At 40.1% G+C, this 27276-nt stretch overlaps 1 protein-coding gene across 3 annotated transcripts in view; it reads left to right on the plus strand.

Annotated features, from left to right (window-relative positions):
- Positions 1 to 21250, plus strand: part of LOC146571940 (creatine kinase B-type) — a 33376-nt gene extending 12126 nt beyond the window's left edge. Inside the window, exons 1-9 of one of the 3 annotated variants that reach the window (XM_085275945.1) lie at positions 4906 to 4962; positions 5420 to 5466; positions 6307 to 6505; positions 8954 to 9111; positions 9384 to 9516; positions 17531 to 17684; positions 18482 to 18605; positions 19942 to 20131; positions 20492 to 21250. In XM_085275945.1, coding sequence (XP_085132071.1) covers positions 4947 to 4962; positions 5420 to 5466; positions 6307 to 6505; positions 8954 to 9111; positions 9384 to 9516; positions 17531 to 17684; positions 18482 to 18605; positions 19942 to 20131; positions 20492 to 20652 — 1182 coding nt within the window. In that variant the 5' untranslated portion in view covers positions 4906 to 4946 and the 3' untranslated portion in view covers positions 20653 to 21250. Of the gene's footprint in view, positions 1 to 4905; positions 4963 to 5419; positions 5467 to 6211; positions 6506 to 8953; positions 9112 to 9383; positions 9517 to 17530; positions 17685 to 18481; positions 18606 to 19941; positions 20132 to 20491 lie in introns of those variants that run through there. The other 2 variants (XM_085275946.1, XM_085275944.1) reach the window with 2 other exon arrangements.
- The last annotated feature ends 6026 nt before the right edge of the window (positions 21251 to 27276 follow it).

The raw sequence follows: 27276 nt of genomic DNA on the forward strand, positions 1-27276 counted from the left end.
CAGCTGCTCTGTGACGGCCTCAGAGGTTGTTTAAGAGAATATTGGGAGCAACAACACCATGACGTCCAAAGAACACACCAGACAGGTCAGGGATAAAGTTATTGAGGAATTTAAAGCAGGCTTAGGCTACAAAAAGATTTCCCAAGCACTAGTGATGGGCAGATGAAGCCCCATGAAGCACTGAAGCTTTTCATCCAATTGGTTCACCCCAATGCGAAGCTTCATGAAGCTTCATTTGCTCTAGTAGGACACCTACTGGACGTAAAAATAATAGCTGGCATGAATTTGAAGAGTGTGGCATTTTGCACACAGCCTGTAAATGTCAACAACAAAAGGAGTGTGTAAAACATGTATATTGTAGTGATGCAGTATACTGTGTATATTTATAGTGGCAGTATGGAAAATGATTATTTGGAAATGCTTGAAATGGAAATGATCATTTACTGTGAGGTGTGGTTGGGGTGTGGACAGTAGTTGTGCTTTTGTAACGTTGAGGTATGGACAGCTACACACTGAGGCTTTGAGCCTCAGTCCTGCCTGTTCACATTTTATTCTGTAAAAACTAAATTTTCACTGCTTTTATGGCCTTTTTAGTGGGGAGAACATAGCTGGGATTTAATGATTTAACAAATCTTTTAAATCCTTTGTCCTCCACAATGCTAAATAGCTGTGAGTCCTCAATCACCATGCTGACCAGGTCTTCATCTATTTGAGATTGTTCTCCTGAGGAAAGACAAGAAAGATAAAGCACAAATATAAATATCACACACGTAACTTATAACAGTTGTATAATATTGTTATATAATTTAGTAACATTACAGCATGCTATATTATCATTGCATTTGATGGCTCACCTGGTCTTGCTCCACAATCGGTGTTCCCCTTATTCTCATGCAAAGCTCTGTAGTGCCTAAGCATGGATGAGGTGTTGTTATATCCCAGCTCCCTGGCACATAGCAAACACTTCACCTTGTACAAAAGTACAGACAGCTCAACATAAATTGTATTGCACCATCAGTATTATGAAAATACATCTTCTGTAGAAATTTACATACCTTGTTGGGAGGAATAAGATCAAAATGTTCCCACACAGGGGAGGACATCCTCCTCTTCTTAGCTGGCTCCATTCTCTCCTGACTTTCTCTCCTCACTCTCATAAACCTCCAAACTGTCTCCAAACTCTCACTAACCGCAACTCTCCATCAAACACCCACATTTTGATTGAAGTCTGAGGGGTTTATATCGCTGTCATATCTCGCGGCAAAGTTCGAACCACTTCATGAACCAGTCACGTGGTACAGCCGGGCAGCGAGGCTTCGGACGTCATCATTTTCAGCTCCTCCCATAAATGAAGCAAGCCTCGATACGCGCTTCGCGGAAACGCCCCCTCCATTACTCGACACACGCTCCGAAGCCTCGATACAGAACGTCACATCACTACCAAGCACTGTTCAAGCGATCATTCAGAAATGGAAGGAGTATGGCACAACTGTAAACCTACCAAGACAAGGCCGTCCACCTAAACTCACAGGCCGAACAAGGAGAGCGCTGATCAGAAATGCAGCCAAGAGGCCCATGGTGACTCTGGACGAGCTGCAGAGATCTACAGCTCAGGTGGGGGAATCTGTCCATAGGACAACTATTAGTTGTGCACTGCACAACGTTGGCCTTTATGGAAGACTGGCAAGAAGAAAGCCATTGTTAACAGAAAACCATAAGAAGTCCCGTTTGCAGTTTGCCACAAGCCATGTGGGGGACACAGCAAACATGTGGAAGAAGGTGCTCTGGTCAGATGAGACCAACATGGAACTTTTTGGCCCAAATGCAAAACGCTATGTGTGGCGGAAAACTAACACTGCACATCACTCTGAACACACCATCCCCACTGTCAAATATGGTGGTGGCAGCATCATGCTCTGGGGGTGCTTCTCTTCAGCAGGGACAGGGAAGCTGGTCAGAGTTGATGGGAAGATGGATGGAGCCAAATACAGGGCAATCGTGGAAGAAAACCTCTTGGAGTCTGCAAAAGACTTGAGACTGGGGCGGAGGTTCACCTTCCAGCAGGACAACGACCCTGAACATAAAGCCAGGGCAACAATGGAGTGGTTTAAAACAAAACACACCCATGTGTTAGAATGGCCCAGTCAAAGTCCAGATCTAAATCCAATCGAGAATCTGTGGCAAGATCTGCTGTTCACAAACGCTGTCCATCTAATCTGACTGAGCTGGAGCTGTTTTGCAAAGAAGAATGGGCAAAGATTTCAGTCTCTAGATGTGCAAAGCTGGTAGAGTCATACCCTAAAAGACTGGCAGCTGTAATTGCAGCAAAAGGTGGTTCTACAAAGTATTGACTCAGGGGGCTGAATAATTACGCACACCCCACTTTTCAGTTATTTATTTGTAAAAAATGTTTGGAATCATGTCTGATTTTCATTCCACTTCTCACGTGTGCACCACGTTGTGTTGGTCTTTCACGTGGAATTCCAATAAAATTGATTCATGTTTGTGGCTGTAATGTGACAAAATGTGGAAAAGTTCAAGGGGGCTGAATACTTTTGCAAGCCACTGTAAGTAAATCCCAAAAGGTTGATTCTGTTCATCTGGACGTAGCGTTTTCAGTGGGAGAAACGTTTCGTCACTCATCCAAGGGACTTCTTCAGCCTCGAAGAAACCATAGAAAATGTTGAAATGGGGTGAGACTAAACAGTTCCTGTTCAAGCAAACGCACAGGACCTCCATTACCAAAAAAGTCAGTTGTTAGCAAAAAACAAGAGCGTGTTTTCAGCAAGAGAAAGTGATTATCGCTATATGACAGCACTGAAAAACAATCCCATTATCAGGCCAGTGTTGTTCAAGACCCCCGTGATGAGGAAGAGCTCAGGCATTGTGTATTGCCTTTTTACCCCCTTTAATTGGCCAAGACAGTGTTGGGCACCAAGTGCCCAACATTCCAGATTACCAGTCCAGTTTCAGTGCCATCCACATTATTTGTTACTTTCTAATTATATCACATTGCATTACCTTATTTACTTACCCCATGTAGAAAGTAGTTAGCTTTTTTGTTAATTGTTTTTCATAATCAGAATCAGAATACTTTATTATTCCCTATGGAAATTATGTAGGTGAAGTTGCAGAAACTAACCTAATGAGCCACCGACTAACCGATTGCATTACTTTGTGTCATGCCTTTGTCAGTTAACCTTCCAGTGTCGGTAGACACATAGGTGTGTCCAGATCATATGGCCAATTTAAGAAGACATGGCTGCAAGACTCAGCCTAGCTGAATCCCTTTAGGATTTAAAAGTATCAAATATCCTGGGTCAAGATATTAACTCCAAGTTGATGCATCTCTGATGCAGTAGTAGTAGTAGTGGAATAATGATTGATCCTAATTAAAAAAATTTTAAAAGTGAGAAAATAAATTGTATTAGATGGAGGAGTTGTACAAGGAGATGGCCACGCGCAGGAATGATTTACTGAACGACACAGGAAATCATTCCTGCCTGTGGCCATCTCCCTGTACAACTCTTCCATCTAACACACTCTAAGCACTGCAATAGTTACACCCTTTTTGCACACGCTCTACAGTAAAATAGCAATTGACAAAGTTCACAGGTTAGAGTGTAATGCCAATCATATATATTCCACCCCTGTAATATTCTTACCTCTGTAATATTCTTGATATGTATAATTGAGTGATTTGTATATATTAGCACTATTTCTTAAATCTGTAAACTCGGTAACATATTGTATTATTTAAATAGTTTGGTCTGTTACTGTTACTGTCTTGAAGCAACTGTAGCCCACATAATTTACTTAAGGATTAATAAAGTATTCTGATACTGATTCTGAAATGAGTAAAATACTTTACTAACTCATATTTTATTACTTAATTCGTTAGTAAAATACAAAATCCTTTATTTTTATACATTTGACTTTTCTGGTCCTTCATTCATGTCACATTTTTGTTTTTTCATGAGAATTTCCTGCAAACCTTTTTTAATTTTGTTGTTCGTAGGAGCAGTGTGTAGAATTTTGAGGTCAAAAATGTTTGCAATCCAGATGGATTACGGTTTTAATATTGCAAAATGTGGAACAAGTGAATACTTTGTGTATGTACTGTAAGTGGTGGAGTTGAAGAACTATGTATTACACATCCTTTACTTTAATTTAACCTTTGCAAAATAAAACTGTCAGGCTACTAGTGTCTTTCTCCCTCTGTGACTTTACCTACCCTCTATATTGGTACACGTAGTGTTTGACACCTGGTGTTCAATGTTAATTTTTATCAGGCGGAAGTGAAAATGGTAAATGGCCTGCATTTGTATAGCGCTTTTCTAGTCCATAGGCCCCCAAAGCGCTTTACACTACATTCAGTCATTCACCCATTCACACACACATTCACACACTGGCGATAGCAAGCTACATTGTAGCCACAGCCGCCCTGGGACGCACCAGGGTCGTGAAATGTGTTGCAGGTAAGACAGGGGAGAGAAAGATTTAAATCTGATGCACTTTAACTAGTTAGGACACTGTGTTTTTAATTTCAGAAAAGACATCTACATAGCACCACTAGATCATCACTGTCAAGATTTGATTTCACAGAAAGCTGCTATTGAGCACATTTTTTAAGTAAATTAAAAAAAAAGAGAATCAAGCCATATGCACTGTAAGAATAGAATAGAAGTTAAAAAACAAAAAACCCCATGATGTCATACATTCTGAACTGAGGGATTAGAGCATGACCTCCCAAACACACATTCAGAGCAGCTCAAACATAGCAGCAGTGGTGTGTTGTGTGTGGTTATAAAAAGGGTGACATTGTGCGGACTGTAACTGGACTCCTGCAGGCTGCAGGATGAGATGCTCACCACAAACACAACTATTCTTAGATATTTTGTTGGTGTTGTACAGACAGCCATCTGTTTTTCCATCAAGACGACAATATGTGGAGGGTCAAACGTGAGTGTCCCATCATTTTCACTGCATGGTTCTTTTTTTCCCATTCACTGTAATAAAGATTTTTGCCATACACTGCATGACTAACATCTTTTATGTTACTTCAACTGAGAAGATGATCTAACTGATAATGTAACCAGTGGTATTAACAGGTTAAAGTCAGAATAACATCAAAAGCTAATATGTTTGCTATCAAGTATAGTTACAAGCCTGATACAAACATTAATCAGTATGTAGAGTGCATTGATTTAGTAGTAAAGAACGCTAGCATTTTAAGTAGAAAATCATCAAGTTTTCACCACTGGATTATTGGTTAACTGAAGTCCTTTCTGATCTTGTCTCTGGACCAATATTTTCATACTTATATGAAGATTTTTAAGACTGACTGTGTTTCTGTCTTCAGTACTGTTAATCTGTTTGATTAAAATTTTGATCTCTTACCTTTTTGACTTCTGCTCAGCTCCAGTTACATTTCCTAAGGAGGTGAAATACCGGCCAATTTTAGAGGTAATTATATCAATGTAAGAATAAGAATAAGCAGTGTGATACAGTGTAATTCAATAAAAAGAAATTGTGTCATCTACAGCTGAAGTCAAACATAGCAACAGAGTATATCAGAAGGTAATTATGGATTAGATATTCTTGATCACTGATCATTTTGCAGACGTGAACTAACAACAGACACTCAGCAGCCTCACTGTTTTTACAAAGTGGGACAGTTCTTAGCAGTTTTCCTGACTGATTTTAAATGCTGTCAAAATCTACTCTCATAACATGAATACAGTGTAAGATCATAGCAAAAGGTTTATTTGTTTATTTTTTCGTAACTTTTGGTAGCTAAAGAAAAAAGGATGAAAATTTTCATTAAAAAAAAAGTAACAGAAAGATGACAACATTACATTTGTCATTCAGCATTGTGGCTGTGTTATTCTGTCAACCCTATAATGCACTTAAACACATATTTGATACATGAGTTTCTGAGACCTCTATCTCATCGACATGATCAATACATGCCATAATTTCAAAATGTTATGGGTAAAATTCTTTTTTTTCTAAAATTGACATTGTTAACAAAAAGTTGCCAAAAACGCCCAACGTATCAAATGTAGTACAAAAAATATACAATAAATATATTATAAAAATATAGCATATACAACATGATGTAGCCAGAAAATGTTTGTGGATTTTGTTATAAGGGTTAATAAACATCTCATTTTTTAATTCATATATTAGGAGACCTGGATGTAAAATGTGATGTATTGTTCTGTGAACAGCAGTGACCTCTGGGTTATTAATATAATAGTTGGTCACTTTACTCTCTCTTCTGTGTTTGTCCTTTCTCTTAAGAATTTGATTCCCCCTGACCCCATGGCCCGATTTCACCTGAAGAGAGGTTTCCCTCAGGAGGAGTTTCCTGACTTGTGCAGGAACTTTACCTGGATGGGTCGAATCCTCACACTGGATCTGTACCGCCGACAGTTTAACCGCTGCACCCAGAGTGGAGTAATCTTTGATGACGTCATTCGTCCCGGCCTGGAGGAACCAGGTGATGTATTTTTTTTTTGTTGTTTTTTTTAGTTATTTTGTATGTGTGAGATTTTTCTTTGCATTATAATGTTGATTTAAGTTCAAGTTTTATACAGTTTACTGTTGCATTTGGTTCTTTTTATGTGTTTGAGTTTATTTGCTTGAATGGTTCATGGTTTCTTGTTGGTCAGGTTCCTTTTGAGTCTTTGTCTCATCCCTGTGTCTCCTGTGTGTCTGTGGTGTCTTTTGTGTTTATCTGGCTCCTCACTCTTGTCTCTGTTTATTCTCCCTGTGTGTCTCACTCTCTCTCTTTGTGTCTTAGTCATGTCTTTTTGTTTTGGCCTTGTCTCCCATTGTCTTTCCTCCATGTCCCATGTTCCATGTTTCAGGTTTTTCATGTTTCTTATTTTTCTTGCTTCAAGCAAGTCATAGTTCTTAGTGTCTAGTTTTGCCGAGTTTAGTTAGTATGTCTTAGTCTCCTCTAGCCTTTTGTTTTTGTATTTCCGTGCACAAGAAACGGCTCGCTTTTTGTTAAATTTCAGTTTTGTATCTGAGTGTCCACTTTTGGGTCCATACCACAAACACATGATCTGAGTCTGCAAATCTTTACAGAGAGGCCAAAACACAGAATTACAGCAACATGAAAATTAGTGAACAATTGGTAACTAATTTGATAGTATTTACATATATAAAAGAATTTGAGATTTGCATGAAAAAAAATCATAATTATCGTTGTTTCATTGTTGGTCTAACATATAATATAATATAAAGTTAGCACAAAAACTAAGGAAATTTGTTTGGTCAGTTATTTCTTTGTTCTAATTATGGTTTCTGGAAATAAATCTTTTATTACTGGAAAGCTTATTTCCCCTTAAATGATGCCATATTTGTTAGGAATATGTGCATTTGTGGGTTGAGAGTAGAGTTGAGTGGGTTGTCCTCATGGAAAACTTGCCAAAACTTCTCTGCCAATGCCAAACTTGCAAAGTTTATTTCAATAAATGAATTGTTTTAAATTTATACAATTATTATAAAAACGTATAAAATAATTATTCTATTAAATCTGTTTTGAGCTTCTGGTACTCCAAGTGCTGACAATTAGGATTAAGCAGTACCTGCTATAGCAGTTAGTTGATGTCTGCTCCAAGCATGCCACGTTTGACTGATCTGGACAGGGCCCATGCCACAGGGCAACTTTAATCTGGTGTTCGATAAAACAAAGGTGCAGTATCATTTGGATGAGTCCTAGTATCATATTCAGAGTGGCATCTAAGTCCCATATAATATGGAATGTGAGATAGGCCACAAAGAAGACATCACCACAAGAAGATCATTTCCTCACCCTGTCAGCACTTAGGCAATCTTTTACAAATTTGCAATCCAGAAATGAATGTTTGCATTACCCAGGCAATTCAGAGCAAAGTGCACACCGCCAGTCTTCAGTCTCCTGGGCTGCCAGGAGGCCTGTAATGACTGCCCTTCACAGTCAGGCCTGTTTGCACTGGTCTCTATAACATGTTCAATGGAATCTGAACATGTGGAGGAATGTTACATTCAGCAACAAGTCCAGATTTTTGCCTACAGCAACTGGATCATGGATCAAAGTGTGAGAAGAAGCACAACATTATTACTATTAACTGCTGCTCCAACTGAGTAAAAGTGTGATGTTTCTGGTTCTTAAATAGCACTTTTCTGCTATCTGAGCACTCAAAGCGCTTTACACAACTTGTTCATTCACCCAATCACACAAGCACTTTCCTAAGTTGTTAGTGATAACATTCATTCACCTATGGATGCATCGCAGAGCAACCTGGGGTTAGTATCTTGCCCAAGGATATTTGGCATGCGAAAATCCAAGACTGGAGGAGACTAGGACCAAACTACCAACCTTCCGATTAGTAGGTGACCTGCTCTACCACCTGAGCTACAGCCACCCTGCACTGGGGAAAAAAGGAGTGCCACATTGGAGGCAATTTCAATGCAAAGAGATACTGAGATAAGATCCTGCAAACAGTTGCAATGCTGTATCTCTACCTGTCATGATCCTGGGTTTGTAAACAGCATTTTCAGCTTTGGACTCTCAGTCTTCTATTTGATGGTAAATGGACTGGTTCTTATACAGTGCTTTTCTACTCAAACTGAGCCCTCAAAGTGCTTTACACAAATTGCCTCATTCACACCATTCACACAAGCACTTTTTGCTTACCCTATTTAAGTGCTATCTAATATTCACACACATTCATGCTCTGATGGATGCATAAAGTTTACATACTTTAAGTTTAAACACTTTAATCAGTTTTACTTTACTTACTGTTTTACTAATTAATCTGGACATTTATTGAAAGAAACCTTAAACGAATGAAGTCCAAAGTGGTAATTCCATAAGCATCTGTGGAGAAATTTTTAGGTAAATGTTTAGATTATTCACTTGGTCCTTCTGTCACTTTTGTTCCTTTTTTTAATGAAGGAGATTATTTAGGTCCTGTAGCTGTCGGGTGTGTTGCCGGCGATGCCGAGTCCTACATCCTGTTCTGTGATTTCTTTGACCGAGTTATTGAAGCATATCATGAACAGAAGATCACCAGCCAGACACCAGAGAGTGACTTGAACTATGACAACTTGAAGGTAGCTACTCAAAACACTGTGAATAATGAATTGAAGGCTGTGTGCCCTACAATCAGCTGATTTCAGTTCGTGTTGGAGGATGAAAATATTGGAGCAGTTTATGATCAATAAAATTAAAGTAATGTTCATATGGACATTCATTTTATTGACTGATTTTTTTTAATTGATTTTATTATCAATTCCCATCCCAATTGATCTGGCTAATAAATTGTGTGTGTGTGTGTGTGTGTGTGTGTGTGTGTGTGTGTGTGTGTGTGTGTGTGTGTGTGTAGGGTGGTGATGACTTGGACAGATCGTACGCTGTACGCTGTGAGGTTAGTGTTGTTCGAGGTATTGAAGATTTCTGCTTCCCAACACACTGCAGCCGAGGAGAGCGCAGACGGCTTCTCACACTGGCTAGGCAAGGTACTGTAAGTCTTTATTTCAGTACTAACAAAGTACAGTGCCAGTACAAAAACACAATCAGTCCATCAATCCATCCATCCAATTCAGGGTCACAAGGACCTGGAGCCCATCCCAGCATTTACAGGGTGACAGACTACACCTTGGAAAAGTTGACAGTCAATTACTGGCCTAATAGAATAGAATAGAATAGAATAGAATAGAATAGAATAAACCTTCTTGGACCTTCCAAGAGAGAAAGTTACAAATGTGTTTTTCACTTAGCTGTTGCCTAAGAATTTACATCCTAGATCGTCCCTCCTTCTCCTCTGAGATATGGACAAGGAGTCTCACTATCTGTTTAACGTCTCCCATGAACTTACAGTGCCCCACTGTGTGTGTATGTGCAATAAGGTCCATTTGTGACATGCGTATTTGCATATAACTAAGTGACAAAGTGATATTACTATCGATAAAGTGATCAATACATAGAATAAAGAAGTTTGCCACCACAATGGCTAACACTAGCATCACTGCATGTAGCCACGCTCTTTGAAGATCATCTTCGCTTATGAAAGTATTAGGTCACAGCAGTACTAGCTAGCTATTGTTTTTAGTATGCTAATGTGCTCTTTGTGAATAAAGTTTAAAGCAGCTCAAACTGTAAGAGCCAGCACTGAGCCTTGTTTTACACAGTGTTAGAGCAATAGCTGCAACCTACAGCTTTTAAATGATTTTTATTCATTAGTAATTACATGTAATTTTAATTAAATTAAAATTAGTAATTTTATTAAATAGTAATTATTCATTCATATTCATCCCCAACTGGTTATAGATGATTATCAAGGACCAAGTTAAGCTAATCCCAGCTTCTCTAACACTGCAGGTTGAATCTTGGCATTAAATGTCTGGTATGTTGCAATGAGTAGCATTTAACCAAGTACTGTACCTAGTCAAGTGTGTGATAAAGATACAGAAAGTAAAATTTTATTATTAATAAAATATATGTAAAGAAGCCAAAATTGATTCAGTTTATTACTTTTCTCAGAATGCTCTGTGCATATAAAGATCCTGTATGCTATGATGGGGAGCTCATCACCCATCCCAACTGCTGCTTCTGAGACCTCCGTAGCACTCGCCCAGCTAGATACAAACAATCAGTCTTCGCGAGAGTTCAACTTGGTTTCACTGGTGGAGCATTTGCAGTTACTTTTTTGGGCCCTAAATATTATTTCTAGAACTAGCATAAGTGAAAGTTTTAATCCATCCATATTCTTTTGTTTATCTGGGGCTGGATTGCAGGGGCAACAGCCTAAGGAGAGGAAGTCCAGACCTCCCTCTTCCTAGCCACTTCTTCCAGCTCACCTGGGGGACAACTGAGGCATTTCCAGGCTTTCCTCTGAGATGTACTCTATTCAGTGTGTCCTGGGTCTACCTCAGGGCACACTCTATTCAGAACACCATGCCCAGGAGGCATCCTAGTCAGATGCCCAAACCACCTCTTTGATGACTCGTTACGCTATATCAGCCATTCTCTGGAGAAAATTCATTCCCAATTTCCACTTTTTGTATCAGCAATTGCATTTTTTAAGTCACTACAAAGAGCTTATGACCATAAGTGAAGGTATCGATGTATATCAACCAACTGACAGCTTCACCTTCATACTCAGCTCTCTTTACCAAAAACAGACTAGTACAGTATGTAGGTCACTGCAGAAATCCATCTGTCAGTAGCACACTCCCGTCTCCCCTCACTCATGAACACGAAACAAAAACGTCTTTATGTTCACAGAGGTCAAAAATTTAGGTTATTAAGTCCCTGCAGATATTTTAGCTGATGTTTACATTTTCAATAGATCTTTGTGCATGTAGGTTTGTTTGTTGACAACAACTTCTCTGGGAGATGAGGACGCGCCCACATTTGTTTCATTGTAGAAGATGTTACGGCTTCAACAGCACTTTGAGTCAGCTTTTTGGCATTGGACTCCGAAACAGGAAAACCTGCTACCTGAACTTTATGCAGCAGAGATTGTCTCAGTGATTTTCGACTCTGTGTCCTCTGCTTTACTTCCTACTCGCTTCCTTCTTTAGCCCACAATTCAAATCATTCCAAAAGTGTCATGTACATTTATTGAAAAGAAAGTCTGTAACTTGCTCACATTTGTAGTTCTACTTGTTTACTGAATTATATTTAAGAAGAGTCAGGTTATTCACATAACTTAATGTTTTTTTCCATTTTTGCATTGTGTTTTACAGATTCAAGTTTCAATAAGTTTATTTTCATATACCCTGCAAAACACAAGTGGTTACATAGAGCAATGAAATTCTTACTTTGCAGTAAGAAACAACTAACTAAAATAAAGAGTCAACTTAATCCTAAGCATAGAAAATAGCATTGAAAATAATAAATGCAGTAAAACAAGTGATTTGTAGCACTTGTAGTTTATGTATCTTATGTGTGGGTGTAGTCAGAATTTAAAGTGCAAGTAGTTGCAATACTGTCACAGCGGTAATTTAAACAGAGTATGTACAAATTGCAAATTTAATAATTTAATAATTTTTAATAATTACAGTTCGACAATATTTCAGTGATTCAGTAGCCTGATGGCCTGTGGTTAGAAACTTTTTTTTAAGTCTGGCTGTCCTTACTTTCACTCTCCTGTAGCATCTGCCAGATGGCAGGAGCGTGATCAGTGTGTGCTGTGGGTCAGTTCGGTCCTTAATGATGTTGTGTGCCCATTTCCTGGTCCAAGTGTTGTAAATGTCCCGTAGTGGTGGGAAGGGTACTCCACAGATGAATTGTGCCGTTTGATTCACACGCTGAAGAGCGTTCCAGTCTAAGCTAGGAATCACCTTTGAACAAAAATCCCTTTTAAAAAATGCTCTATGGGTTTAATTTAGGGTTTAGTTTAAAGCACTTTATTGGGCAGAAATAAGGTGCAGCATATAAAGCCCTGAGGTTGGCCTCCTTGTCAAGATAAAGCCATCCCCAGCTTTCGGGTTAAGAAATTTCTTTTTACAGTACTCATGTTATTTAACCAAACTTTTGATGGTTGCTGTGCAATTTCTGCTTTAAATACATTCATTGTTTATATTTAACAATCTAAGCTCAGATTTCAAAGGAGATAGTGTGAATGTGTATAAATGTGTGTGTTTTCCACGTCATTTACGGTATACATCACAGCATCGGGCACAGAACCTAAAAAGCATACAAAGAAAATTAATAGGCTGAATCAGTTTCAGCTTTGGTTTTCATCACATATATTTTATTAATAACTACATTTCACTCATTATCTTTACAACACATTTGACTACCTCTGGTCGCAGGTAGTTAAAAGATTGATTCCCATAAATGCCATAATCTTCCTTGAGAGACACTGTTACAGAAGTGTAAAACATTTAAAGCATAAATAAAAGATTCAATGAGCTTTACAGATTTTGCATGCGGTGTTCCTCTGTGGTCAATTTGACCCAAAGTTGTTTAAGCTATGTAAAACATGTCTATCTGTGTATGTGACCTAAAATTCTTACACCTCATGTTTAGGGATGGGTACCAGTAATGGCACCGGTTCTGACATAAACGGTAGTAACCAGACCGAAAAGCAGCGCACATTTCGGTGCTTTATTTCAGTGCTTTTTTTTTCCTGAGCTGTGATACACTTTGGATTCTAGCCAATCATTTTACCTTTCCAAGGATAGTAGGCGGGCCCAGGTATGTACGTTCTTTTAGAGCAGAGCTACAGATTAAAAATGGCAAAGGCGAAGCGGTCAAAGTCTGGCTGTATTTCACAGCAAAAGTTGCAAACTCAGCAGCCTGCAACAAGTGCTTTAAGGTGATACTGTGCAAAGGAGGTAACACCTCGAATCTGATGAAACACCTGGCGACGTATAGCATTTTGTTAAAAGCCGAGAAATGCGCCGTATTTGATAGCTTGCTGCGAGACCTCACACCGTGCACATCTACTGCGGGTGGTTTGCCTGTTATCGGACCCGGAGTTAGCAACATCCCCCAAAAACCCGAAGAGGAGAGTCCTGGCCCCTAGCCCTGCCAGTGTAGCAGTAATGATGACGGATGATGATGCAGCAGCAGCTGTTCTTCTCTGCATGAGTAGCTTAATGTTGTCCGTGTGTAATTTACGTTGAGTAGGCTAACCACGTTATTAAATTAATGCATGTAAGGTGAACTAGCAAACACCGTCGTAGTTACATGCGGCTGTCTTGTTGTTTGATGGCAGATACTCCCTTCACCCTGGCCAAAAAGGCTGAAATGACCAAAGAAAAAGTGGAAAACAGCTAAACATGAGAGGTTTTTGGACAAAGTTTGTGTTTTTTCCATTGATTAAGCACTGCTTCCAGCCAAGAGTGATACCATATATGCCCCATAGCTGCAGAAAAGGCTAACATTGTTATCTTTTTACAAAAAAACAGCTGAACATGAGAGGTTTTTGGACCAATTTTGTGTTCTCCATTCTTTAAGCACCGGTTCGAGCACCATTTAAGCACCGGCACCGTTTCAAAAGTACCGGTTTGGTACTGGTATCGGATAAAACCTAAACGATACCCATCCCTACTCATGTTATGGTCACTATATGTACCTAAAAGATTAAGCAGGGTATACTTTAGCACTGACCTGTTTTGTGGTTGACAAGATTGACCTCTTCACTGTAAGAAATGTATGTAAAAATTACCCGAAATAACTGTAAAATGGCAACGGTAAATTACCATCAAATCAAAAGGAGTAAATGATTGTAATATCTATATTAAATTTCTGTATATTGACAAATGGTGATTTGCTTTTATTTTTACACTGCTAATATGTTGAAAATATATTAATTTACAGTAATATGGCACATAGGTGGCTCACCTTACAATTCTATATGAATGACAATCTTTCCTGCTTTTTTTCATTTGAATTTACAATTTACAACTGTATGTTAATTACTCAAAACATACCGTGCTTTTAATTTTAACAAAATGTCAAAACATTGTTAGAATTATTGTGAAAATTATGGTGAATTTTTTTATATATATAACAAGCTCAGACCATTTGATAAAACAGTATATCTTAACAGTAAATATGAGCAATTACTAAAAATAAGTTCTACAGTCTCACCAAGTAAATAAGACAGCTATTTACAATGAAAAAAAGATTTTGTGGCCTAAGTAATGGCAAAAGGCCATTTTCTATTGTAGAAGTCATTAGCTTACAGCTTTAAGTGTTTAAGGTATGTGCTGACTAAAAATAAAGACAAGATGATAGTTTATTAAATTTTAATGAAGTTTGCAGATTGTTTTGGTGAAGTTTAATAAACTCAGCCGTCTGCTCCTTGCTATCTAAGATATAACAGGACACCGGAGTATATTCGCGAGCGTCTCACACTTCTGATAATCAGTTGTCTGCTTGACGTTTATTCAGCTGTGTAAAAACTATAACTTTAATCTCAGCCAAACCGATTTACTCAGGAACAAATAAAATGCTAAAAAAAAGCCAAACAATAAAATTTGTAAGTTATCTAAGTGACTATATCATGTTTAACCTGAGTAGCGAAAGACGGCGGTGGGTTTGAAAACGATTTGCCGGGAGTCCGGTGTTCTCAGCGGCTCTAGTGAGCCTTGAACCCCGGCTAGCTATTGAGCTGGTGGGTATCAGATGTCTCCGAAAACGTTGGCGCACTTTTGAAAATATGTGGTGTCCTGATAAACTGAGCAGGTATTTGAGGTTTACACAGCTACATTCTCGCCTGAAAATATGTTAAATGTTTATTTTGTGACCCAGAAAGAATAATAAGAGTAATATTAAAACTAACTAGCTGCCGCCATTGTTGGAAACTGAGCTGGGCCGCGCTATGAATTCTGGGATAGGTTGGGCCACGAAGTATACACGCGACCCATCCTTCAAATCTGGGGAAATGAAGGCCGCATTTGTCGGCCACATTTGTCGGAGTCTTCGAATTTGGACAGGCTTCGTCGTGTCGCTGTAATGTAATTGGCCTAAAAATGCAGGCACAGCAGGATGTGGTTCCTGAATTTGGACACAGCTACGATACCGGACCCTGCTTCTTCTTCTTCAGGGTTTAACAGCAGCTGGCATCCTTGCACATGCAGTGCTGCCATCTTCTGTTTCAGTCCGTTATTACACTCTTAAATCCTACTACTTATTCCTGCGTCTTTTGGGATCTTACAAAGCTTCAAACGACGATTTTGATAGTCGACCTAATCGTGACTAGTTGACTAATCGTGGCAGCCCTAGTCAGGGTATAAATTCAGAGGCTAAATGCCCTTGTACAAGCACACCCAATTCTTAGGAGTACAAAGCTACAGCACAATGGTGTATAAAAATCCAAGCAGCTAGCATGTGTCTCTAACAAATCAGAGAGCTCCTTATATTGCACAGCAATTGCATTGCCTTTTCAAGGACCAGAAGAATCAAGGAAATGCTGAAAGACATAGTTAATCTGTTAGCTAATCCAAGAGCTAATCCCATAGTTAATTCAAAAACTATACTAACATAATCCACCATCCATATAATCGAATCCACAAACTAACAGGAAAGAGAAATGCGGTGAGGAAATGGATTTGAAAATGTGAAAGTGAAAATTGCATTTTAAATATCAGAAATAAATGTTTGATTTTTGAATGCATTTAATTACTTTTTTTTTTTTTTAAAGAGTATTGTTATGTTGGTGCTGGAAAATAAATTGGAATTATATAGAACATATGCGGTAGAGCAGGGCGATATGACCAAAAATATTTATCACGATATACATTTGAAAATTTGTGATAACGATATAACTGACGATATAATTGACACTAGACAAAATACTTTACAACTCCACAACTTTATTAGTGCAAAAAAACCCCATCAATGTAGTTTCACTTAAACAAGCAGCTGTTTTTTATGTGCATTAAAGTTATATAAAAATGTAACAGTGCAAATTCCTTGCTGACAGTTAAACCAAAAGGCATTTCCAGTGGAAACTGGCCGACATATCCTCAGCACAACCATGTATAATATCCACAAAACTTAAAAAGAGGTTATACACACACAATACGGTAATACTATGTTGAAGCGCAGTACGTATCAGAGGCGGAGCCAGACATTTGAAACACCCGGGGCTTAGCCCTAAAGGGTAGTATGCATGTGGCTATGGACGCAGCGTGTGACGACATTACAGGAGATCAATGCAGGGGATCACACCGTTTCTTCCCTCGTTGCATTGCAAGAGAAAGTATCCGCTGTGATGTGGACGAGAATCTGTGGCCAGACGGACAACAGCGTGTAAATAATCAGGAGGGTGAAGACAGTGGACAGCAACCACTGAATAAGTCCTTGTTTTTTGATTTTGTGTTCATACAATTTACTACTGTAATGTACATTTTCTTTTTACATATGTATGAAATTTTCTTTGCGTGTGAATAAAAAATGGTTATCATTTCCTTGGTAGTTTGAGTGATGTCAAACCTTGGAGGCTACTCTTTTCTGTTTTATATTGTTGGTCCTCTGCCATAGTGACAAAACATCTAAACATTTTGTATGGCAGTACTCACACAATGCCAAAGGGACGATGCATTTTGGGGGCACTGACTATTCAGATTAGAAAGAAATGTAGTTTTGACACATGAGGGAACTGTTTTAGGAGAGATATGAGCGTTTGCAGGTGGACCATGTTGTTGTGATCAACTATCCAGGTTTATTTTGACAAAAGCACCAAGAATGATGAGAATGTCCGATCTGTGTCGAGAAATGAGCCAAAGCTATTGAGAAGGATCTTTGCCATTTTGGAGACACTGACTGTTTAAATGAGAAAGGGATTTAGATTGAAGCCCGAGTGAACAGTTTTGGAAGAGATATGAGCTTTTGCAGGTGAGCTATAGTGTTGTGCTAAACTGTAAGATTGTTTTGCCAAATGATCTTAGAGTTTTGAGAATGTAATTTCTGTTTCAAGAAATGAGCCAAACCAATGGAGAAAAACTGTAAGATTTTTTGTCAACAAGGTACCAATGACACCAAACTAGTTACCAATCTCCTGTTTTTCAGCTTTGCAGCAACTGGAACAGGAGCTGGCAGGTCGACTTCTCTTACTAACGGACTTAAGCCAAGAGCAACAGAGTGAGCTGAATCTTAAAGCTCCAACTTCCTTCCAGCTCCGCATAGGTGTGGCCCGGGACTGGCCTGATGCCAGGGCAGTTTGGTCAGTATGGTTTTCTTGGATATAGAACCTGCTCTGGTCGCAGGTAGTTACAAGTTTGATTCCCATAAATGCCATAATCTTTCTTGAGAGACACTGTTACAGAAGTGTAAAACATTTAAAGCATAAATAAAAGATTCAGTGAGCTTTACAGATTTACGGTGTTCCTCTGGGGTCAATTTGAACCCAAGTTGTTTTAGCTATGTAAAACATGTCTGTCTGTGTGACCTAAAATCCTTACACCTCGTGTTATGGTCACTATATGTACCTAGAAGATTAAGCAGGGTATACTTTAGCACTGACCTGTTTTGTGGTTGTCAAGATCGATCAGTTTTCAAAATGAAATGAAATGGCAATAGTTAAAAGACAGCTTGAGATTTCAAAATCAGGACTTTTTAAACTAATAAGTGATATGGGGGTGGCTGTAGCTCAGGAGGTAGAGCAGGTCATCTACTGATGGGACGGTTGGTGGTTTGATCCCTAGCTCCCTCAGTCTGCATGTCCAATATCCTTGGGCAAGATAATAACCCCAAGTTGCTCTCCAATACAGCCATCAGAGTATGAATGTGTGTAAATGTTAGTCAGAAAGCACTTAAAAGCATAGAAGAAAGTGCTTATGTAAATGGGTGAATGTGGCATGTTGTATAAACTGCTTTGAGTGCTCTGGGTTATATAAGAGTCAGTTCATTTACAATCTTGGCTACATCCATCTTTTAAATACAATCTATAGTCACTGTCAGCTTGTGATGTTTAAAATGAATTAAAGTCAGATGTTTAATGTGCCATAATTTTTCATGCAGGGTGAGTGAAAACAGGAGCCTGTTGGTCTGGGTCAACATAGATGAGCACCTCAGGCTGGTATCAATGCGAGAAGATGCCAATGTGGCTGAAGCTTTTCAATGCATCTGCATCAGCTTGCAAAAGGTAAATTTTAATAAATGAATAAATAATCCTAATAAAATGTTCACTGTACCCCCTCCCCCAACTTGTTGCTTGTGCATTGGGTTTTTTCCCAGTGGATGAGAGGGCTGCCTCTCTGCTTCTTCAGATTGGGTATAGGTGCTGACTGTCATTTGCACTTTTATGCACCAAACAACAGTTGAGATTCCCTACTCTTCTTGAAGCTGCTGGGTGTGGTGCTGAGTGTTCCCCACCTAGCATCTTCATTGTCCTAACAGGGAACTTCAACACTGACTTGGGCAACAAGTCAGGTTTGTTATTGGACTTCTGTTGAAATGTTAATTTGTCAACAAGAATTAAGATGTGCCGTGTGCACTTATAAACATCCTAATGTTTATAAGTGCACATGGCACCAGGACACCCTAATTTGCTGGCTACTGACCAATTTTATAATTATTATTATCCGATCTATAGCAAGGAAGCACAATGCACTTTCCATCCTAGTCATGTGCTGAATGAGCTCTTTATCCTCTCAATGATATTTGATTGTGCATGGGAGTTTATCATGTGTACGTGTGTTTTGTGGACTTGGAGAGGATTCAGATGCGTCCCTTGGGGGATCCTGTGGGAGTTGCTTAGGGAATATGGCGTATCTAGCCTTTTGCTATGAGCTATTCAGTCCATGCACAATCTCAGTAAGAACTTGGATTCCCAGCAATAAGTTGAACTCATTCCCAGTATAAATTTAATGTAACAGGGCTCAATACTATAAATCATAAATTTTATGGTCAAAATTTCTAGGCAGAACCAAGTGGCAGAAGGTAGATGATGTTGCTTTGTTGGCTTCCTGAGATCAGAGGGACCTGAGTATGAAAGAGAAGTTGTTAGTTGACCTGTCAGTTTACATCTATACCCTAACTTATGGTCATGAGTAATGACTGAAAGAATGAAACTGATACAAGCAGTGGAAACTGGAGATAGTTTTCTCTGGCTGCAATAGCTAATGAGTTCAAGTCATTCAAGAGTGACTCACAGAAAAGGGGCTACTCCTCCAACTTGAAAAAAGACATCTGAGGTGGGTGGGGGTGAGGTGGGCTTGGGAATTTCTCAGTTGTCCAACACGTGAGCTGGAAGAGGCAGCTTGGGGGAGTGGGGGGGGGGGGGGGTGTCTGGACCTCCTCTCCTTAGGCTATTGCCCCTGAAACCCAGCACCAGATAAACAATAGAAAATGAATGGATGGATATTTGTTTTTCACTTATGCTAGTTCTAGAAAAAGTACTTAAGGCCTTAAAAAGTAACTGCAAACGCTCCACCAGGGAAACCAGGTTGAACTCATGAAGACTGATTGTTTGTGTCTAGCTGGAAAAATACTACAGAGGTCTCAGACATCCCTTTATCTGGAAGCAGCAGTTGGGATGGGTGACGAGCTCCCCGGCTAATGTGGGTACAGGTCTGAGGATCAGCGTCCTCATCAAACTGCAACACCTTCCCACACATAAACACCTTAAGGATGTTCTGAAAAGACTGAGGATCAACATGGACAAAACAGGTAAACAGAAGACCTAGATCTGATATTTCATAGCTTCAAAACTTTGACTAAGTTTTGAATTAATTCATATTAAATCAGTTTTTGCTTTTTAAAGAACTTATTTTAACATTGCACTCAACAACGAACAAATCCTCCCTAACAAAAAAGTGTAACTTCAACGGCCAAATTGTGTTATATTTCTTCACGTCAATATACGGGCCACAAGTAGGGATGACGTGGGTCAGTATCAGTACTGGTATTTGGTTTTAGCAATACTCATGCTGTATTTACCTGGTATCAGATCAATACCACATTTGCTACATCCCACACCACTAACTGTCAGTGTTGGATTTAAACTTTCCAAATCTCCTCATTTCCCAGATTCCCCGGAACTCTATAATATAAGCAACATGGCAACCTTTGGCTTTACCGAGGTTGCACTGACCCAGCTGGTGGTGGACGGGGTTAAGCTACTTACCATCATGGAGAAAAGGCTGGAAGGCAACCTAAGTATAGATGAGCTTGTTCCTGCACAGAAGTAGACACATTAGGAAGACAAGTGGCTGAAGGAATACTAGCAAAAAGAAATGATTGCTAAGAAGACTATGGAAAAATATACCTTGCCTACTTTGATCAAGATAAAGATTAGGTTGACAAAAGTTTTACTTTACAATGGGACTTCACGATGGATTAAAAAAACAGATGACATGAATTAACTAATGGATCGCAAAACACTGCAATTACAAAGAGTAATGTATTTCTTTTACAGAGAATACGTGTCTGATGGAAAACAGCAAGAAACAAATCCTTCATAAGGCACTCACTGAAATCATTTTAATCCTTATTGACTGTTATTGGTGCACAGTAGGAGGAGTCCATAGGGACTAAGTAAAGCGCTATACAAATGCAGGCCTCTCTGGTTCTCTTCCACAGTATGTCTTTTGTTCTGTCTTCCTCCCCTCACCCCAACTGGTCATGGCAGATGGCCACAGCTCCCTGAGCCTGGTTCTGCTGAAGGTTTCTTCCTGTTAAAAGGGAGTTTTTCCTTCTCACTGTCACCAAAGTGCTTGCTCATAGGGGTCATATGATTTTTGGGGTTTTCTCTGTTGTATTATTTTTAAGAGTGACTATTGTTGTGATTTGATGCTGTATAAATAAAATTGAATTGAACTAAATTGAATTATCTGGTGATTAAGGGAGTTGCACTGTCACTGCATTGAATTCTTATTGTGTTTGTGTTATTAATATTATATGGATGACAAATGTCTGTCTATTTCTATGTCTTGGATTCCTAAGATCTCCTGAAAAAAGAAATACTACAAACAAATGTCTTATCCCAAAAGTAAATGGGTTGGGTGGGCCGCTCTGGGTCCTGTGGGGCTTGGCAGTGCTGCTGTTGCGGGCCCCGGTCTGGCACACTAAATGGCATCCAGAGGACAGTTTGTTTATTCAGCCTCACCTGTGGTGCCGGTGCCCACCTTTCAATTTTAAATACATGTAATTGAGGGTTCTCGTGAGGGGCCGTGCTGACACCAGCTGCTATCAGGCAGAGGGTCGTTGGTACCATGCCCCTCCCATGTTTTAAGTGCACTCTAGAACATACGTAGTAACACCAAAAATGAGTGGGTAAAGGGTGAATTCCCCATTCACCTTTAGGTCATGAAAGCATGATGAGTTTCACAAATTGGTTTTGGCTGATGCAAACTCTGATGAAGGTCAACACCATGCAAAGCTTTTGTTGGCAGGAATTCTGGAAGTTGTCGAAACCTGAGAACTGGAATTGGTGCAAGGAAGAGTGGAGTCAATACACCCTTTAACAAAGCTAGGATCTGCTTTAAAAATTGGGGAAGCATTTCCAAAGGTAAGCATTTTAGTTTTCTTAAAAGGACTGTGCAGCCAACGTACAGATTTTGTCATTTTAAATTTCTGTCACAAAAACACTTTCACTCAGCGCTCTTCACAACCCACTAACAATTTTGAAAAATTAAATATTTTTTTTATGCAATTCATTTCATAAACAATTCAAATAACATTCAATTCATATCTGAGTGTGTAGTTTAAGACAAAGACACCTCACAGGTTGTCAACTTGCAGCTGCACTAAATAGCACCCATTAAACACCAGAGTCAGAATCACCAGTGAAGAGGCGACCTCAGGATGCTGGGCTTCATGCCATGAAAAGCCATATCTTAGACTGAACAACAAAAAAGAAAATAAACTGAGATAGGCAAAAGAGCACAGACATTGGACAGTGGATAACTTAAAAAAGGTGTTGTGGACAGATGAGTCTAAGTTTGAGGCCTTCGGCTCAAACAGAAGAGTATTTGTGAGATGCAGAACAAGCAAAAAATGCAAGAACAGTGCTGTGTAATGGCTGGGGGTGCTCCGGAAGATTTGTACAGTGAAAGGAACAAGAGTTTGCAACACTGTGCCATACCCTGTGGACAGAACTTGATTGGGGCCAATTTCATCCTACAATAGGATAATGACTCCAAAAACACCTTCTGTCACAATGTGTCAGCAATATTTAAAGAATAAGAAGCCAGCCAAGTATTCTGGCTGTAATGGAGTATCCAGCACAGTTTCTGGATCTGAACCCTGTTGAGCTGTTGTGGGAGCAGCTTGAACATATGGTACAGAGGGTGACTCATCAAGCCACCCTGATTGTGGGAAATTGTTCAGGAAGCATGGGGTGTAATATCATCTGATTACCTTGAAGGACTGACAGAATGGTCTCCTATGGCTGTAATTGCTGCAATGTCCTGTTCATTTTGTATATCCCCTATTCGCAACAATTTCTTGCATGTTTTCATGGAAAATGAGAATTTCCAAGTGATCCCTGTTATGGAAAATCTTGATTAAAACTGCAACCAACAGGCGAGCATGTCTTTTGAAGTGAGGTTTATTAAAAAAAGCAAGAAAAACACTGCAGTGGAGAAAAACGTTCAGATGACAGTCCTAACCTGGTTTTCTGAGGGAAAGACACCACCCTGAACCCTTTTATACCTCCCAAACAAAGTACATTGCACAGCAGATCAATTATTAGCAGATTCTTATCTCTTCAGTCTAGGAACAGGTCCGACCAACTGTCATCTCCTCTGCAACAGGATGTCCAGAGCCCTCAAGAGGAAAATGAGTCTGCTTGTGAAGGTGCAATAAAACTTGGGCCCCACTTGTGATTAGGGATGGGTATCGTTTAGGTTTTATCCGATACCAGTACCAAACCGGTACTTTTGAAACAGTGCCGGTGCTTAAACGGTGCTCGAACCGGTGCTCGAACTGGTGCTTAAAGAATGGAGAACACAAAATTGGTCCAAAAACTTCTCATGTTCAGCTGTTTTTTTGTAAAAAGATAACAATGTTAGCCTTTTCTGCAGCTATAGGGGATTTATGGTATCACTCTTGGCTGGAAGCAGTGCTTAATCAATGGGAAAAAAAAGAAGGAAAAAACACAAACTTTGTCCAAAAACCTCTCATGTTTAGCTGTTTTCCTCTTTTTCTTTGGTCATTTCAGCCTTTTTGGCCAGGGTGAAGGGAGCATCTGCCATCAAACAACAAGACAGCCGCATGTAACTACGACGGTGTTTGCTAGTTCACCTTACATGCATTAATTTAATAACATGGTTAGCCTACTCAACGTAAATTACACACGAACAACATTAAGCTACTCACGCAGAGAAGAACGGCTGCTGCTGCATCATCATCCGTCATCATTTCTGCCACACTGGCAGGGCTAGGGGCCAGGACTCTCCTCTTCGGGTTTTTGGGGGATGTTGCTAACTCCGGGTCCGATAACAGGCAAACCACCCACAGTAGATGTGCACGGTGTGAGGTCTCGCAGCAAGCTATCAAATACGCCGCATTTCTCGGCTTTTAACAAAATGCTATACGTCACTAGGTGTTTCATCAGATTCGAGGTGTTACCTCCTTTGCACAGTATCACTGTTACGTTCCCCCCGAAGGGGTCTAGGCATGCGAGTGAGGGGACCAGTAACAAATGAGTCGGGAAACAGAATGAAAAGGAAAACAGACAGAGTTATTCTGTAATAATATAGTTTTATTACAAATGATATAGTTTTATTACAAATGACAAGGAGGCTGTCTGTCCAAAACCCAGCAGAAAACCACATACGACCACAGAGGGGAAAAACCACCCTGCTCACAGCTCGTCCCCTAATTAAATAGCCTCAGAGGTGATTGCTGACTGGATTCAGGTGGCAAATGAGGCTAATCAAGAGCAGCTGTGTCCTGGGGAGAGAGGAGAGTGAGAGAGACAGACGGGGTAGGAGTCTCACAGGATGTAACAATCACCTTAAAGCACTTGTTGCAGGCTGCTGAGTTTGCAACTTTTGCTGTGAAGTACAGTCAGACTTTTGACCTCTTCACCTTGGGCATTTTTAATCTGCTCTAAAAGAACGTACGAACCTGGGTCCGCCTACTATCCTCGGAAAGGTAAAATGATTGGCTAGAATCCAAAGTGTATGACATCTCAGGAAAAAAAAGCACCGAATTAAAGCACCAAAATGTGCGCTGCTTTTCGGTCTGGTTACTACCGTTTATGTCAGAGCTGGTGCCTTCCCTACTTGAAACTTAGGAGACTCATCCTCTTTTGTCAGCGGAGTTGTGATCAACCTCTGCACTAGGGTGCAAAGGCACGGGATGAAACAACAGCCACAACATGTAAGTATGGCAACAAATGTGGCTATGGACATCAACAAAGACACCACTATAGCTTTATACTTACCAAAATGATTACTAAACCAGTCATCCCAGGGATGCCAGAGTCTTCTGTCATTTTAGTGGACAGCATCCTCAACCCTTCCAGTGCTCTGGTTACAGAGCTGTGTTATCAGGGATAAAAGTACAACACAGAGGATCCACCATAGCACAAACACCCCCCTTCTCAGCCAAAAGCATGTCCAGGGCCACCCTGTTCTGCCAGGCCATCAAAGAAGTGGCGGCCAGTTGTTCAGATAGGCCCGCAACTGCATCCCGTGTCAAATTGGCCAGTCGCTGAACATTATAATGAACATAGTTTATTCTATCTACATTTTTATTTGGAGTTATCCATAGGAAAATGGATTCAAACCTTCCTGCAACCTGGTTGGCCAATTCATACTCATCAGGAACACCTATAAAATCTATGTAAGTTGGGGAGTTTTTAGTTAAATCAAAATCTTCTGACGTGGCTCTGCAGGTCCTACCCACATGAGTCTCTGCAGTAGCATGAGATCCCGCTAATACTATAGGAAGTGCCAATCTTACAACAGTGCAGGCTCCCGACCAGCCTCTCGGCAGGGTGTCCCTCAGAATTTTGTCACCAGAACAGGTCCACACGAGCAACATTAATGCTGCTCATCTTTGCCCATTCAGTGACACCTATCACCTTATCACACCATGCCTCACCTGGAGCACCTATTGGGGTGACACTTACCCTGGTCAAACAGGTGTAGTTTACAGCTTTTGGGGAGAACACAGGGGGAATAACACCCTTCCTGGGAAGAGGGGTACCCAATGTAATACAATCATGATCCACCCTTTCCTTCATGTGGAGCTGCAACATGTAATCAAATCCCGGCCTGTCCTCCCAAAACAACAAAGGGGCTGGCACTGTGAACAGTGTGGGGCGTGCTCTAGAGCAGGCTACACATTCTGTCATGTCATTAGACTTGGCTGTGTAAGTTACCCAATCCAGCCATACATTCTTATCTATATAACCTGTCTCTATTTGCACCACATCTTCAGGTCCAGTTGTGTTTAAATAAGTAACTAATTGATGTCCTGACAACTCCGTCGGGACATGGGCTGAGGTTGCATTTGACGTGGCCATCCCAAACTTCACACTAAAAAACCCCAGTGGATCTGAACCCCCGATATCTACCCCCAAGGTTAAATAAGTCCATCCGCTGCTCCCACAACTTTTGTCAAAACAAAGTTTTGTTGTATTTTTAATGTTAAAATCAATGGGTTTACCTTTCTTGTGGCTGCATCTCCTCCCACCTGAGCACTAGTCAATGAAAAATATGTCTGCACTTGTGCATTGAGGCTACTGTAAATATCAACACTTCACCGAGTTCTTTTGATTCCTCAGAGGCATCTGATGGTGGTGTGCCCAAAATGGTGGTGTGCTCCTAACAGTTTTATAACAGACACTCTCATTCTAGTCTAAACAACAGTGTCTCAGTAACTTTCCACTGGAGATGGTCCCCTCTTATCTACATTTTCTCAGGCAAGCGTGAGCAAGAGTCTACAGCTTTCTACTCCCCAAGGGCACATGGTCTAATGCCTTTATTTTTCAGGGCTGTATCCACTTAATACTACAATATATAACTTTATAACACTTATTAATAAAAAGCATAGCATTATTGAGGCACTGCAAATTATTTAATCCCAACAGGTCCCTCCTTTGATCTGCCTCATGGCAGATGAACATTATTAAAAGTCATCAAGCATCATCATGTTGTCTGCTTTGGTATCAGATCCCCAACAGCCCTGTTATCCAACCTTACCAATAATCCTTGGATAGAAGGCACACCACCACAAATTACCTAAATAGATGTAAAAACGAATAAGAAACGGATTATCAATTCCAAATATTCATGCATTTCCTATTTTCTTAAATGATGTTCTGAGTCCTCCCAGGGTTCCAGTTACAGAACCATCTCGGGCCATGTTCTTGAGAATGAAAGTGCAGCACATCTCTCCAGACATTACACACACCCCCTTTTTACCCACTAGGTGTCAGTTCTCTTAGTTATCATGCTTCTTTTCCCTCTCTGGGCCCCCTTTAAAGAGTGGGCCATATATGGGATGACTGCTGTGTTTGGGCAATTGTCATAACATAAAAATCACAGACTACTACTAAAGCTAATTCTCAGATATCCCATTATTTTCTATCGTCCCCGATCCCCATTCTGGTTGTTTCCTGCTTCCACCTTTGTGCTCAGACCAGAACCTCTGCCTGAGGAGCTTTTGACATTTATTTCTGCAGCTACCAGTGTCTAACAGTTGGGTGGTTCTCTGCTCCTCTTCTTTCTTCAAACCTCAGGGGTCGACTACCTTTCGGTTCATTGCATAGATCAGGGGATTTATTTTGCCCCATGTTTCTTTTGGGGTCTCAGCTGAGGCCCCCTTTCTTAGCCAGACCCTCCTTGGTCTGGTGCTTC

This window comes from Mchenga conophoros, linkage group LG6 (genome assembly GCF_057382185.1).
Source record: "Mchenga conophoros isolate Kocher_MC1m ecotype Shallow Benthic linkage group LG6, M_conophoros_male_GT1.1, whole genome shotgun sequence".
Taxonomy (NCBI): domain Eukaryota; kingdom Metazoa; phylum Chordata; class Actinopteri; order Cichliformes; family Cichlidae; genus Mchenga; species Mchenga conophoros.